Raw genomic sequence first — 16,499 nt, 5'->3', positions numbered from 1 at the left:
TTCACAACTCTTAAGTTCCAACTTCCACAAAGTCCTAGGGCATGGACACAATGCAGCCAAACTCTTTGCCAGGTCACAGCAAGGGTGATCTTTGCCCCAGTTTCCAATAAACTCCTTATTTCTGTCTGAGACCTCATTCAAATGGTCTTTACAGTCCATATTTCCATAAGCTTTCTGCTCGCCACCATTTAACTGGTCTCTAAGACATTCCAAACTTTCCCTCATCTTTTAGTCTTCTGAGTCCTCCAAACTCTCCTCAACACCCAGTTCCAAAGCCGTTTCCACATTTTCAAGTGTCTGTTATAAGCAACACCCCACTCCTGGTACCAATTTTCTGTTTTAGTCCATTTTGTGTGACTATAACAGAATACTTGGCACTAAGGGCCTCCATGGCCAGGCCTACTATTCAGGGCTGCCATGCCACTAACAGCCTGCCTTCTGCTAAGGGCCTGCCAGGCCTGCCCCAAGTACTTCCTTGGCCTGGCACTAAGGGGTCCCCTGGCTGGCCTGCCCCTAGGGCCTCCCTGGCCTGGCCTGGCACTAAGAGCCCCACTAGCCTTTCCTGCCCCTTGGGACCCCTGGCCTGGACTGCCCAAGGAACCCACTGGTTGTCCTGCCATAGGGTCCCCCTTTACTGGTCTGCCCCTAGTGGACCACTGCCATAAGGGCCACCCTGCCACTAAGAGCACCCCTGCCACTAAGTGCCCCCCCTTGACTGGCCTGTACTTGGGCCCCCTCGGCCTGTCTTGGTGCTAAGGGTCGCCCGGGCCTGCCTCTAAGAGATCACCTGGCCTGGCTTCCCCTGCCACTAAGGGCCCTCTTTGAATGACCTGGGCAATGGCCCCCTTGGCCTGCTTAGTGCTATGGCCCCCCTGGCATGGCCTGCCTGCCTATAAGAGATCCCTTGGACTGGCCTGCCCTGGGGGTCTCTTAGAAGCAGGCTAGGCCAGGGCAGGGCAGCCCTGAGGCAGGCCCAGCCAGTGGGCCTTTTTTGTACACCTGGTCAGGCCCACCCATAGTGGCAGTGGAGCCCTTAGCATCAAGCCTGGCCAGGGCACCATTAGTGGCAGGCCAGGAAAGGGCAGGGGCACTGTTAGTAGCAGTACAGGACAGGACAGGACAGGGGGGGTCTCTTAGAGGCAGGCCAGGCCAGGGGTACCCTAGGGGGTTCTTTTGTTCTTTCTTGTGGGCCCAATGGGAGGCCAGGCCAGGGATGCTGTTAGTTGCAGGGAACTCCAGGAGTAACCTAGGTGGGCTAGAGGAAAGAAAGAAATAAGGAAAGAAAGAAAGAGACCCCAAAGAAAGAAGGAAGGAAAGAAAGAGCCCACAAAGAAAGAAAGAATGAAAGAAGGAAGGAAGGAAGGAAAGAAACAAAGAAAAAAGAAAGAGAAAGAAAGTCCCCCTAGGACCCCATTGGCCTGACCAGAGACCCACTGCCTCAGAGCTGCTCTGGCCTGGTCTGGCACTAAGGGCCCCCCTGGCCTAGTATACTTGGTGCTAAGTGCCTCCATGGCCAGGCCTACTATTCAGGGCCCCCCTGCAATTAAGTGCCCCCTTCTGCTAAGGGCCTGTCAGGCCTGCCCCAAGTGCTTCCTTGGCCCAGCCTGGCCCCCTAGGGCCCCCCTGACCTGGAAGTCCTGCCCTAAGTGCTTCCTTGGCCTGGCACTAAGGGGCCCACCTGGCTGGCCTGCCCTTAGGTACCTCCTGGCCTGGTCTGCCCCTAAGACACACCTAGCCCTTCCTGGCCTGCCGCTAGGGCACCCGTAGCCTGGTCTGGCCCTCAGATCCTGCAGTCCTGGTCTGGCCTGGCACTATAGGCCCACCTAGCCCAGAGCCAAGGACCCCCCTGGCATGTCCTGGCATGTCCCTAGGACCCTGCTGACCTGTCCCAGTCTGGCACTATGGGCCACCTCTGTCCTGGACTGGTGCTAAGGGCCCCCTGCCTGGGCTTGCCTTCCTCTAAGTGTCCCCATGGCCTGGTCTGACCTGCCCCTAGGGCCCCTCTGCCCTTGCCTGCCACTAACAGCTGCCCTGGCCAGACATGCTGCCAAGGGCCTCCTACTGCTAAGGGCTGGCCTGGCCTGTCCTGCCCAAGGAACCCACTGGCCTGGCCTGCCATGTGGCCCCCTTTACTGGTCTTCCCCTAGTGGTCCACTACCATAAGGGCCACCCTGCTGCTAAGGGCACCCCTGCCACTAAGTGTCCCTTGACTGGCCTGTTCAGGGACCCCTTGGCCTGTCTTGGTGCTAAGGGCCATCCTGGCCTGGCCTACCTCTAAAACCTGCCTGGCCTTGCCTCTCCTGATCTGCCACTAAGGGCACCCCTGGCCTGGAAAGCCTGCCCTGGCAATAAAGGACCCCCTGCTCTGGCCTGACCCTAGGGCCCCCTGGCCTAGCCTTCCCTTCCCCCCGCTACTTTCTTCTCTTTGTTGTTTTTCCTTGTTTTCTTATTTATTTTTTTTCTTTTTTGGTTTCTTTTTTCTTGTTCTCTCTCTCTCTCTCTCTCTCTCTCTCTCTCTCTCTCTCTCTCTCTCTCTCTCTATTTTTCTTCTTGTATTTTTTCTGGGGTTTGGTTTTTTGCATTTTTTTGTTTTATGTATTTTTCTGTCCTTTTTTGTTTTCTCTCTCTCTCTTTTTTTTTTTTTTTTTCTCTTCTTTTTTGGGTTTTCTTCTTTTCATCAGGGTTTTCTTTCCTGGGGGGTTTCTACTTTTGGGGGGTGGTTCTTCTTTGAGAGGTTTCTTTTTGTTAGGATTGTTTTGTGGGAGTTTTCTTCTTGGGGAGTTTTTGGTTTTCTTTATTTTGGTTTTCTCCTTTTTGTTGGGGTTTTCTTCTTTTGGGGTGTTTTCTTTCTGTTGGGGTTTTCTTTTGGGGATTTTCTTCTTTATGTTGGAGTTTTCTTTCCTGGGAGGACTTTTTTGTGGGGGTTTTCTTCTTTTGGGGCTTTTTGGGGGTTCTTGTTTTCATGGGGAGATCTTTTGTCTTTATTGGGGGGTTTTCTTTTCATGGAGGGTTTTCTTTCTGTTGGAGTTTTCTTGTCATTGGGATTTTGTTCTATTTGTTTTTGGTTTTTTTTTTTTTTTTTTTTTTGGGGGTTTTCTTTGGGGGGTTTTTGGGGGTTCTTGTTTTCATGGGGAGATCTTTTGTCTTTATTGGGGGGTTTTCTTTTCATGGAGGGTTTTCTTTCTGTTGGAGTTTTCTTGTCATTGGGATTTTGTTCTATTTGTTTTTGGTTTTTTTTTTTTTCTTCTTTTATGGGGGTTTTCTTTGGGGGGTTTCTTCTTTTTGTTAGAGTTTCCTTCTTTGGGGGGTTTCTTTTTGGGGTGATTTCTTTTTGTTGGGGTTATCTTTTCTTGAAGGGTTTTTTCTTTTCAGGGGATTTTCATTTTGGAGATTTTTCTTCTTTTTGTGTCTGGGGGGTGTTTCTTCTTTTCACTGGGGTTTTGTTCTTTTCATTGGGGTTATCTTTCCATTGAGATATTCCTATTTGGGGGGGCAGTTCTTTTCAGGGCTTTCTTCCTTTTAACTGGCATTTTTTTCTTTTTGTTGGGGTTTTTCTTTTTGTTGGAGTTTTTCTTCTTTGGGGGATTTTTCTACTTTTTGTTCAGGTTTTCTTCTTTTGGGGGGGTCTTTTCTAAGAGGGTTTTCTTCTTTTCATTGTGCTTTTCTTATCATTGGGGTTTTCTTTTTGTTAAAGTTTTCTTCTTTTGGGCAGGTTGTTCATTTGGTTGGGGTTCTGCTTGTTGGGGTTTTCTTATTTGGGGGGATTTTTCTTCCTTCTCTTGGGGTTCTTTTAGTTGGCTTTTTCCTTTTGGGGGTGTATTCTTCTTATTTTAGGTGTTTTCTACTTTTCGGGGGTATTTTCTTCATTTTGGGGGTGTTTTCTTCCTCTTTCGGGTGTTTTAATCTTCTTTTGGGTGTTTTCTTCCTATGTTGTGTGTTTTCTTCCTTTTGTGGGTGTTTTGTTCTTTTGGGCATTTTCACTTTTGGGGTGTTTTCTTCTTCATCTTATTGTTTTCTCCTTCTTCTTGGTGTTTTCCTCTTCTTTTTTATTTTTTATTTTTTCTTATTTTGGTTTCTTCTTTTCTGGCCCAACTTCTCAGCCAACTCCATCTTCACATGCCACCCTGACTACAGTGCACTGGTGACCTCCATATTCTAATTGATCTGGATGGAGAGAAGCAATCGGCAGCCACCTGATGCAGCTGGAGACCCATGGCACAGGGAAGGGGGCATAGGGTACTGGTTCTCAGGGTGCTTTCCCAGGCACCATTTCATGTGAGGTCTCCACCACCCCACTTTACAGGTAGGGAAACAAAGGCCCAGGGGGTGAGGGTGGAGGGTTGGCTGGCAGGGCAGGTGGCACACCAGCCTTATGAAGTCAGTCTACAGTTTAGCCAGTTGCTCGTGGAGCTCACAAGCCTGGGACAGCATGCAGCTGGTAGTGGCATGGTGGCACTGCATGTCCTCCAGCACCTGCCTGTGCTGCTTGCCTCAGAGCATAGCAGCCTGCCCCAGCTCCAGCAACTGCTCCTTCTGCTCCTGGTTCAGGTGGCTCAGACCCACATTTTCCTTTACCTGAGCCTGAAACTGACCCACCAGGCTTCTCTGCCTCTACCTGCAGCCACCATTCTTCCTCGCTGGGCCCTGCTGGAAGCTCTGGGGGTGGAGGTTCAGCTGAGAAAGGAATTGGATGATAAGGGCCCTATACTCTGGAGTTACAAAAACCCTCTTCTCAACCCACAGCTCCTAATTCAGGCTCCTCACCCCAGACCATGGTTTCCTAGCTAATCACTCCTCATGCCCAGATCATGGTCCATTATTCAAACCACTTTCAAATAGAGTTCTTCACATTCTTGTGCTTAAGGTAACTGTGGGTGGCTGACAATGGGCACTCCACCCCTCTTTGCAGACAGGGACAGTGAGGCTCAGATGAGCAGACTTGCCGTCTGCTGGTCACACTTCTTTCTCTTCCCCCTGACTTCTCCCAGGCCACACCAGCCCCAGCTTACCTGTCTGCCTGCTTACATCAGCCAAGCAGGTCTCCAGCTCCGGGACCTGACTCAGGCCCTGCTCCTCCCTCAGAGTGTGCACCTGCCCAGAGACACGGGTTTGAGCCATGGGGGAAGCAGCTGCAGAACAGACAGGCTGCCACCTCCCTCTCTAACCCACCCTCATAAAACCAAAACCCTGTGCTGCACCCACTCACTTGTGGCAGGAGCTTGGATGTCTTGAGCTTTTTCATCTGGAGCTGCAAGGCTGCCTTCTACATCACAAGGACCTGAAGCTTCCCCTTCAGTTGGGACTGGTGACATTTGAATTCCTCATAGTTGTTCCTATGGCCAGAGGTGGTGGAGAATGGAAAGAACAAGGAACAGAAAGGACCACTTTGGTGATCAATGCACTGACTTTGACACACAACCAGAGGACCATGGTATGGGAAAGGGACCTCAGGAATCAAGAGACACAAGTGCCAGTCCAGAGAGTGGACATGAATTGCCTAAGGCCACACATGAGTCACTTGCATAGCTGGGGCCATAGCTTGGCTCTGCACATGTCCAAACCCATGCATCCACCTTGTCATGCTCACCTGTACCCCTCCCATCTCCCAGCACATCGCCCACACTGAGGGCCCCAGACCTGCCATCCACCTTCCACCTCCTACTTGTCCTCCAAGTGCAGGTGGAGAGTATCTTGCTCTCTTATCAAGTCATGGTAGGACTGCAAATACAGATGGTATAGTCAGGAATTGGCAAGGAGAAGATGTAGCCGGGGCACACTAACACCGACACCTACAGTAACCATCCAGCAGTAACATTTTCTCCACCTGAACCACACTTGACATCTTTTTCAAGGCATTTCCAAGCCCCTGTTCTCAGTTGGTTTCACTAAGAACTCAGTAAGTGGAAGAGGCAGGGAAAGAAATCTGATTTACAGCTGGCTGACAGAAGCCCAGGGATATCGGGTCATGTTGCCATTGTTATGACAATCATCAGCATTGTTTGACTCTTGTATTAAGCATGTCACCAGGCACCATGCTAACAATCCATCGAGTCCTCAAAACCACCATAGGAGGGAGTTACTGTTATTATCTCCATTTTGTAGATGAAATGCAAAGTATTAGAGGTTAAGTGCTAAGATCGCTTACAGCTGGGATGTGAACATCCAGGTCTATCTAATTCCCTAAGGCCATTTTTTACCCAGGGGTGGAGGTGCAAGCATGAGGGCAGGTGGCTGGACTCACCCTCTCGGCTTCCTTCTGCAGTGTGGGGACAGCAGGCAGATCCCACTGCAGCTCTTATCTGCTGCTCATGTGAGCACAGGCAGCTCGCCAGATGTTCACACTCCTCCAGGATAACAGAGGTCGAGATGGAGCCCAAAGGACTCCCCTGAAGGCCTGCCAAGGCACCAGGTTGAGGGAGGAAGGGTGCCCAGATTTGCACCTGCTTTCTGCCAGACCACATGGTGAGTGTAGGCCAGGGCTCTCTGTAACTGTGCCTTTTCGGATATTAACACATCAGTGGTCTGAATCTGAGCCTTTGGGAGAAAAGCCAAACAGGTGCTGAGAGAGAGGAAAAGGAACATTCTCTAAGGGATGTGAGGGATGCCATACGGTCCACTCACCTGCAGTTGTTCCTGCAGGGAGTCCTGCTGACACCTACTCTCCTGCTATAGGAAAAGGAAAGAAACATCTCTTACCAGGGAGGCAGAGATGTAACAGCAAGGGACAGGACCCCGAAATGCCACCAATGACCCAGGATAGGTCCACCAGTGAGACCAAATTCTCAGGGACCTTGTGGGGCTGAGGGTGGGGTGCATGAGTGAGTCTTCTCCAGGTTGGGAGTGGGCAAGACAAGCCTGTGGCCTCTCCATCTGAGTCTTTCCCCAAACTCATCAGACATGGAATGAGCAAACAAAAAAATCAAGTTTCTCTTCACAGTTGATCCAGAGTTTCCTGTGCAGAGAGCCACAGGAAGGTGACTGAGGTTGTCCCCTCAGTTCCATTCCCCAGACCAGAGTGGTGGGCAGGGGACAGGAATGGATTTTCAAGGAAAAGCTCTCAGACCCTATGGGTCACAAAGTGACTAACTCTCTTCAAACTCCCAAGGAAAGAGAATTTGGCCCAATTCTCTTAGCTGTGAGGTTTTCACTCACAGCTACAGATCTGAACATCTGAATCTGGATTCTCTTTAAAGGACAGCCACAGAAACCTCTAGAAATGGAGGCTGAGAAAGGAAAAACTACCCTTCTCCCAGCTTGTGATTCACAAGGGTGCATGTATTCACCACGAACTGCACACTATGGGACAGGGACTTCTTAATAGCGGGGATCCAGGAATGAAAAGGACAGACAAGATCCCTGTCTCCATGATGTATCACGTGTGCCTAGAAGTCTTTCATTCATAGAGCTGAAAGGGAACTTTGACGCCCTCTAATTCTATCTCAGGACACTCAAGCCTGGGCAGGAGAGGTGGCTTGTCCAAAACCAAAGACAAAGCAAAGGAGAAACTAAGTCAGGGCAGGAACACAGGGCTTCTGACAACAGTCAGCCTAGGGTTTCCAGCAGAGGGACAGCCCAGGGCACGTGTGGTGAGGACTCAAGCAGGTTATCTGGAGAAGAGAGAGTGGGCAGACAGGGCAGCAACAGAAAGAGCCATGCTGCATGGTCTGGGGTCCCTCAGTACCCCATTCTCCCTTGGCACCAGGGATCCCCAGCCCCTTTCTTCAGAGCCCCAAGGGGAAATTAGAGCCCAGGATTGGCAACGTGGAATCAAGGGACCCCACTGGATTCTTACAAATTCCTGGATCATACTCCTTCAACATTTGTTTTCTGCATAGCTGGAGAATCAGACTACTGCCAGATCTAGATGCTGGCTCTGAGTTGCAGGCAGAGAAGAGGGTTGGGGGAGAGGTAGAGAGAGCAATCATTAGGGGTGGGGGCTGTTTCAGCTGGCAGTGGGGCACCCAGCCCCCACCATGGGAGGTGGTCAGGAGGCTGGCCTGCAGAGGCACTTACCTCCAGCTCCTTTGTGTAAGCTGAAGTCACAAAGGCCTCCCCACTATTGTATGATGTGGGCTAGAAGAGATGAGAGCACACATGGAGATGCTCTGTTTCCCTCAATGGCTAAGCCCTCTGATGTTCTTTCTTTATCAACTGGCTAAAGTCTCTTTCCTGCCTGACCTGGACCAAGCCCTCCTCCTGTAGCTCCTTTGCGCCCACTTCTCAAGGTCTCTCTCCCCATCATCACTCCCCTCCCGAGCAGCTCTCATGCTGTATTTTCTTTTTCTTTCTTTCTTTTTTTCTTTTCTTTTCTTTTTTTTTTTTGAGTTGTTGGCTGGTACAGGGATTGAGCCGTGGACCTTGGTGTTATCAACATCATCCTGTGCTTCCTGCAGCAGGATCTAATGAGAGCCAAGCTCGTGGCCCATCTTTGTGTATACGGCTTCAAGGAAGAAGACTCAGAGAAGAGTCCTAAGTCATATCCCCAGCAGAGGGAGAGGTAGGATTCAAACCCAGACTTCTTACCCAGTCCCTGACACTTCTTCCACAATTGTTACCATTACCCCCTACTGCCCCTTGACCTCCCTGTTCCCAGGAGCCTGACCAGCCAAGACTCACCTCCTTAGGCAACTGGCAGCCCCCAGAAGTGGCTGAATCAGGGCTACTAGCAGTTTTCATTTTGTTCTTTGCTGATGGAGGACCACCAAGGCTGTTTCTCCATTGCTAATCTCTTAACTGTGAAAAAGAAAAGCTGTAATATTCAAGAGAACTATAAGCCCCTACACTTGCATCCTACTTTACAGTTCTTACAAAATATTCTTACTTATAACATCTGATTTAATGCCACCAGCAACCCTATAAGGTGTTGTGATGATCACTAAATGGCTGAAGAAATGGATTGATAATGTGACTAAAAAAAGGCAAAAATGGAATTTAACTTCAGTCTTCTGGGGCTTTGTCATGAATCAGCAGCTGCCAGGTGGCAAAATACAAATCAGACATTGGGGTCCTCTCTTACAGAGCTGTGAGAGCTGCACAACAGTACTTCCCAAATGTTTACATCAATGTATCCTAATGACAGAAGTCAGTGAGGGCACACCCCTAGAAATCTGGGGACCTAACAAAAAGAGGACAATCCAAGCATCACTTCATAGAGAAGTCTATTGTGATCTTACAAATCTAGGTGAATGTTACCCCTAAGTATATTAATAGGTTTTTTCTCTCTCAAAAGAATTAAGCAAATCTGATGCTTCAGAAAGATGACCCCTATGAGTCTTGTGGCACCACAGATTGAAATGATCTGGGCAAGATTCAAGCTGTGAAGTTCAGTTGCCCGGGATTTATCCCACAGAAGCTAAGCACATCTCCATCCAGAGAGCTCTGACTGAAAGGTGCTCTGGTCCTAGAATCCTAGGGAATTCTAATGTGAGATACAGACTCAGAAATAAACTGTAAAGTGTCTCTAGAGAGTAGAAACCTGGGAGAAAACCAAACCAAACCCATTCTCCCAATTGTCACCCAGAGATATTGTCAACATTTTGAGCTCACTGATGAAATGTAGGCTTTTCAGGTCATCAAGGGAGTCCTGGGTCCCCCAGTCCTGAGTACCCTTCCAAATGGAAATTTGTGCCATAACCTGAAAAGCCAGAAAGAGGGTTAAAACACTTAGGGTACTGGGTCATCAGGTCAAAGGCCGGGCTCCAGGCAGTAATGACAGGGGGCGCCTGGTGAGGGCAGGGGCTGGGCTGCTGAGGCGGCAGGGATGGCTGAGAAGATGTTGGTGAATGGAGTCAAGAGGTGCAGAGGGGCAAGTCCTTTGTGCCTCAGAAGTGACACAGTCCTGCCCCTGTCCCACCATCAGAGGGGCATCAGGCTGGGTCCAGGGCCTGTAACCCAGCATGTTATACCTTTTTCTTGGCCACAGCCAGTTTCCTCTGTCAGGTTTCCTCCGACATCTCAGGGCAGGGAAAAGGAAAGGGGTGCTGTGTCACCACCATCCAAGCACTGGGGAATCACTTCCTTCAGCTAACAGCGCAGATGTGCAACTGAGCCAGAGCCGGTGGGAGCGGGCGGTACCAGGCAACAGTGAAGTGGGCGTGGCCTCAATACTTGCAGTCCATTGGTGGATGAGAAAGATGAAACTAAGGGGTGTGTGGCCACAACAAAGGGAAGGGTGGAGTCACAATGAAAGCTGCTGATCACTGGCCCCATCCACCCCAGGGAGGTGGCCCCCTCAGGGAAAGGGGCGGGGCTCTTGCTTGGTGCCCCTGCAGCTTCTGTGTGACCCTTTATGGCAGTCGTCACAGAATTCGAGGCACCAGGCAGAGCAGAGAGGCCACTTTCCAGCCCCTGCCCTGGACCCTCCTGTGCCAGTTCAACCCCTGACCCGGGAGAGTAGGACCCCAGGGCTCAGGAGGTGGGCAAGGAATGGACAGCAGGGGAATGTGTCACTTCACAGTCCCTTTCTGGACTCCTCACAGCTCTGCCCCAGACCTTCTCATCCCAGAAACCACCTCCAAAGACCCCCATCCAGTCCTCCAGACACTTCCCCACTCGACCCCTTCCTGGAGGGTCCCTTCACTGATGTTGGGAGTGTAGCTGCCCCTTCCCAGCTGGGTCCCATCCAGGTCACTCCTGCTTGCCAGCTGCTCCTCTCACACACCACAGCACCCCCTTTCTCCCAACATGGGCTCTGGGTCCCATCAGCCTTTCTCCTTAGATGTCTCAAGACCAAACTGGGAGGGCTAAAAGTATAAAACTCAAAGAAGAACACATAAGTGTAAATCTTCATGATCTTAGATTAGGTAATGGTTTTCTAGGTGTGGCATCAAAAGCACAAGCAACAAAAGAAAAAATGGATAAACTGAGCATCATCAAATTAAAAACTTTTGTGGTTCAAAGAATGCCATAAGAAAGTGAAAAGAAAAATGAAAGAAATAAAGTGAAAAGAAAACCACAGAATTGGAGAAAAGTTTTACAAATTATATCTTAGAAGGAGCTTATATCCAGTATATATATAAAAAAAAGATTACAACTTGATAATAAAAAGATAAATATCCCATTTTTTTAAATTGGCAAAAAATCTGAATACACAATTTTATAAAGAAAATATACAAATGGCCAATAAGCACATCAAAAGATGTTTGACATCAGTAGACATCAGAGAAATGCAAATCAAACCCACAATGAGATATCACTTCACACCCACTACCATGGCTATATTCACAAAGATGCATGAAAAATGTTGTAAAGATATGGAGAAATTAAAACCCTCACACATGGCTGGGAAAACCATACAATGGTGCAGCCACTTTGGAAACAGCCTGAAAGTTCCTCGAATGATTCAGTGTAGAGTTACTGTATGATCCAGCAATTCCACTCCTAGGTATATACCAAGAGAAAATTATGCATCCACACAAAACCTTAAATACAAATGGTCATAACAGCACTATTCACAATAGTCCAAAGGTGGAACTAGCCAAGTGTCCATGAACTGATCAATGAATAAACAAAATGTGGGATATCCACGTAAACAAACATTATTCAGTCATAAAAAGCATTGAGGTATTGACACATGCTACAACTTCGCATGGACCTTGAAAACATTATGCTAAGTGAAAGAGGCCAGTCACAAAGGACCCCATAATGTATGATACCCTTTTTATTAAATGTCCAAAATAAGGAGATTTGTAGGAAAATAAAATAGATTAATGGTTGTCTAGGGTTGGAGGGGATGGAATAATTGGGGATGATGGCTAAGAGATTTAGTTTTGGAGTAATGAAAGTGTTCTACAATTGCTGTGATGACTGCAAAACTCTGAGTGTACTAAAATCCACTGAATCACCCACTTTAAATGGGTGAATTATATGGCATATACATTACATCTCAATAAAAGCTGTTAGAAAACAAATGTGCCATGACTTCAGCTTCTCATTAGGATGTAAATGTTGCAACATCTTGATGCTCAACACAATAACTAGGAAAAAGCCAGATAAACTATAAAAATCCTATTTTTGAAGGCATAACAGAGTTGTGAAAACAATTATTAGATGAACTTGAATTTCATAGAGGGGGACATCTAGGGCAGGGTTTTTGCTAATTCTCAGTAGGGACTGATAATCACACTTTGCCCATGTTGGGGACAGAGAAACCAGGGAAGTATTGGTTGGTCACTTATGGTTGGTGCTGGCGGGAGAGACCACACAACTCGAGAAGCACTGACTGATGTCTGGGGGTTCCCAGTAGTCCGTCTCAACCCACCCCATCCTCTTACTGGGCTCTTGACTCCGCCACAGGAAGAAATTCAAGAATGGAGTCACAGGACAAAGTGAGAACAGGTTTATGTAAGAAAGAAGAGATACACATTTGACCCAGAGAGAGAGAGAGAGAGAGAGAGAGCAGCATAGCTCCAGAGGCTGAGCAGGGCCCACACCAAGTTTAACACAAAAGCAAGAAATACACACTTAAAGTTCAGTACCGAGTTCAGGCTGGCTCAAGAGAGTGAGCAGCCACTCGCTGAAGGTAAGTTTGATACAAAGAGAAAGAAATACACGTTCCACAGGCAGAGTGCAGGCTGCCTCCAAGACAGTGAGCACCAGCCCCTCCTTCTGCTGGGATCTAGCTTTTATAGTTTCACTCTCTAATGAATATTCAATAAAAAGTGTGGCTCCCAGTTGTGTGACATAGTCTTCCACATGCTCATTTAGTCTCTTCTTGCAGCATGCTCATTGGTCAAATCTTATCACAGGCACCAAACATATTTGAGAACATCCTGTGCTCTCTAGCTCCTGTAGTGGAAGGTCATTCAGCTACCAGGGTTACATGACCCCTCTCTACTGAGCATGCCCAGCCACTGGATTTGCATAAGCCAGCCCTTTGTGGTCTCATTTTCCCCATGTTGGTGCTGAAAATAGGTCTAACTGGCAACAGTAACTTTCCTCTAGGGGAGGGCCTAGAGGAGGGACCTGAGACCTTGAGGAGTGGCTGGAAACCCAGAAGCATGTCTGGAAACCTGAACCCAGGGAAACTGAGTACCTCCTGTCTCATGATGTGGTTGGTGTTTCCTAAAAAGACATTCTGTATGTTCAAGAGATGAGTGTAGAGGATTGAGGAGCCAGGCCAAGTTTTCCTAAAAGTCAGACTAAAATCTTCCTGAATCTCAAAGTGCTTGGGAGATTATGTTTCCCCAGAGGGATGAGGCTGCTGATTGGTCAAGATTTTTGGCAGGCACATTTTAAAGCTGCAGGATGTGTGTGCTAAGGAAGCAAGCTGAAACCTCTAAAGGTCACAAGTGGATTTGTCAGTCTTTCACGGTTGACCAGTGACCCACTGGAATTTCCATCCAAATCCCTGAAGGGCCTTCCCTGAGGAAGAGGGAAGAAGCAGAGATGGATGAGCCTCATTGCAACTGCATATGGGTAATTGGACTCAGAGGGGGACAGAGAGGGGAGAGAGAAGGGGACAGAAGCCGTCACTGAAGGCGTAATTGCTGAGGATTTTCCAAAATGGGTATAATAGATCAATGCACAGATTGAAGAACCCCAATTAGATCAGCAAACCCCAACTGGGAATAAAAAAGAAAAGAGGAGACAATCATACTAAAGTCCCTCATAGTTAAATTGCTAAGACAAAGCAGATGAAGTCAAATTTCTTTTCTACAGCAAATTCACACCCTTATATGTCATTATTAAACAATAAATATCAAAATATTCTAAAGCTACTTGTTCATCATAAGAAGGTAAGAAAATAATAACAAACCTAAGATTCTCAGGAGGATGGATATACTAAACACAAAAGAATGAAATCAAATTACCAGGAGGGGGAAATGACAGAACTGATGGACTAGTAAATCGGAAAGCTGTTTATTTGAATAATAAAAACCCAACAAAAACTGTGTATTCACTTTCAGTTTTTATTTTAATTAAATAAATTTGACTCCACAAGGCTTCCAGCCTGTATTTTCCAAAGTTGCGTGCTAGTCACACCTGGGGCCAAATTAGCCACAGCTGGAGCAGCCAAAGCAGCTGGGGTACTGGTGTGGGGAGCAGCATCCCAAGGTGGCTCTGAGCAATGAACTTTTTTAGGGTGCCTCAGGTCTGTTCCCCAAGACCATTCTGTCTCTCTAGGTCTTTGGGGCTGAAATGGAAGAGTTGGCCCCAGAGGCTTCTGCAATGCCTTCAGGGCCTTTTCCTCCTTCTCTTGATACTCCCATTCTTTTGTGCTAATCTTCTTAGTACCATTGAATTTTCTTTCTGAAAATGCTCTCTGCTTCTCTACCACATGACCAGGCTACAAACTTTCCAAATCTTTACACTCTGCTTCCCTTTTAAATTCTGGCTTTAATGTAGTGCCTTTGCCACCATAACTCAGAGTAGGCTGTTACAAGTAGCCATGCAGCTTCCTTAATGCTTTGCTGCTTAGAAATTTCTCCCACCGAATACTCTGGTTCACAACTCTTAAGTTCCAACTTCCACAAAGTCCTAGGGCATGGACACAATGCAGCCAAACTCATGGAGCCCTTAGCATCAAGCCTGGCCAGGGCACCATTAGTGGCAGGCCAGGAAAGGCCAGGGGCACTGTTAGTAGCAGTACAGGACAGGCCAGGCCGGGGGGGGGTCTCTTAGAGGCAGGCCAGGCCAGGGGTACCCTAGGGGGTTCTTTTGTTCTTTCNTTAGCCACAGCTGGAGCAGCCAAAGCAGCTGGGGTACTGGTGTGGGGAGCAGCATCCCAAGGTGACCCTGAGCAATGAACTTTTTTAGGGTGCCTCAGGTCTGTTCCCCAAGACCATTCTGTCTCTCTAGGTCTTTGGGGCTGAAATGGAAGAGTTGGCCCCAGAGGCTTCTGCAATGCCTTCAGGGCCTTTTCCTCCTTCTCTTGATACTCCCATTCTTTTGTGCTAATCTTCTTAGTACCATTGAATTTTCTTTCTGAAAATGCTCTCTGCTTCTCTACCACATGACCAGGCTACAAACTTTCCAAATCTTTACACTCTGCTTCCCTTTTAAATTCTGGCTTTATGTAGTGCCTTTGCCACCATAACTCAGAGTAGGCTGTTACAAGTAGCCATGCAGCTTCCTTAATGCTTTGCTGCTTAGAAATTTCTCCCACCGAATACTCTGGTTCACAACTCTTAAGTTCCAACTTCCACAAAGTCCTAGGGCATGGACACAATGCAGCCAAACTCTTTGCCAGGTCACAGCAAGGGTGATCTTTGCCCCAGTTTCCAATAAACTCCTTATTTCTGTCTGAGACCTCATTCAAATGGTCTTTACAGTCCATATTTCCATAAGCTTTCTGCTCGCCACCATTTAACTGGTCTCTAAGACATTCCAAACTTTCCCTCATCTTTTAGTCTTCTGAGTCCTCCAAACTCTCCTCAACACCCAGTTCCAAAGCCGTTTCCACATTTTCAAGTGTCTGTTATAAGCAACACCCCACTCCTGGTACCAATTTTCTGTTTTAGTCCATTTTGTGTGACTATAACAGAATACTTGGCACTAAGGGCCTCCATGGCCAGGCCTACTATTCAGGGCTGCCATGCCACTAACAGCCTGCCTTCTGCTAAGGGCCTGCCAGGCCTGCCCCAAGTACTTCCTTGGCCTGGCACTAAGGGGTCCCCTGGCTGGCCTGCCCCTAGGGCCTCCCTGGCCTGGCCTGGCACTAAGAGCCCCACTAGCCTTTCCTGCCCCTTGGGACCCCTGGCCTGGACTGCCCAAGGAACCCACTGGTTGTCCTGCCATAGGGTCCCCCTTTACTGGTCTGCCCCTAGTGGACCACTGCCATAAGGGCCACCCTGCCACTAAGTGCCCCCCCTTGACTGGCCTGTACTTGGGCCCCCTCGGCCTGTCTTGGTGCTAGGGGCCGCCCGGGCCTGCCTCTAAGAGATCCCCTGGCCTGGCTTCCCCTGCCACTAAGGGCCCTCTTTGAATGACCTGGGCAATGGCCCCCTTGGCCTGCTTAGTGCTATGGCCCCCCTGGCATGGCCTGCCTGCCTATAAGAGATCCCTTGGACTGGCCTGCCCTGGGGGTCTCTTAGAAGCAGGCCAGGCCAGGGCAGGGCAGCCCTGAGGCAGGCCCAGCCAGTGGGCCTTTTTTGTACACCTGGTCAGGCCCACCCATAGTGGCAATGGAGCCCTTAGCATCAAGCCTGGCCAGGGCACCATTAGTGGCAGGCCAGGAAAGGCCAGGGGCACTGTTAGTAGCAGTACAGGACAGGCCAGGCCGGGGGGGGGTCTCTTAGAGGCAGGCCAGGCCAGGGGTACCCTAGGGGGTTCTTTTGTTCTTTCTTGTGGGCCCAATGGGAGGCCAGGCCAGGGATGCTGTTAGTTGCAGGGCAGGCCACGAGAGACCTAGGTAGGCTAGAAGAAAGAAAGAAAGAAGGAAGGCAGGAAAGAAAGTAAGAAGGAAGGAAGGGAAGAAGGGAAGAAGGAAGGAAGAAGGAAGGAAGGAAGGAAGGAAGGAAGGAAGGAAGGAAGGAAGGAAGGAAGGCAGGAAGGAAGGA

At 48.7% G+C, this 16,499-nt stretch overlaps 1 protein-coding gene across 1 annotated transcript in view; it reads left to right on the top strand.

Moving 5' to 3' along the window:
* Nucleotides 1-16,499, top strand: part of LOC103584247 — a 31,523-nt gene that overhangs the window by 7,712 nt on the left and 7,312 nt on the right. Inside the window, exon 2 of the mRNA XM_008565322.1 lies at nt 10,296-10,414. Within this exon, the coding sequence (XP_008563544.1) occupies nt 10,296-10,414 (119 nt within the window). The remainder of the gene's footprint in view (nt 1-10,295; nt 10,415-16,499) is intronic.

Source organism: Galeopterus variegatus, unplaced genomic scaffold (genome assembly GCF_000696425.1).
Source record: "Galeopterus variegatus unplaced genomic scaffold, G_variegatus-3.0.2 Scaffold196, whole genome shotgun sequence".
Taxonomy (NCBI): domain Eukaryota; kingdom Metazoa; phylum Chordata; class Mammalia; order Dermoptera; family Cynocephalidae; genus Galeopterus; species Galeopterus variegatus.
Note: the sequence above shows the minus strand (reverse complement) of the source record. Positions and strands in the feature narration are given on the sequence as shown.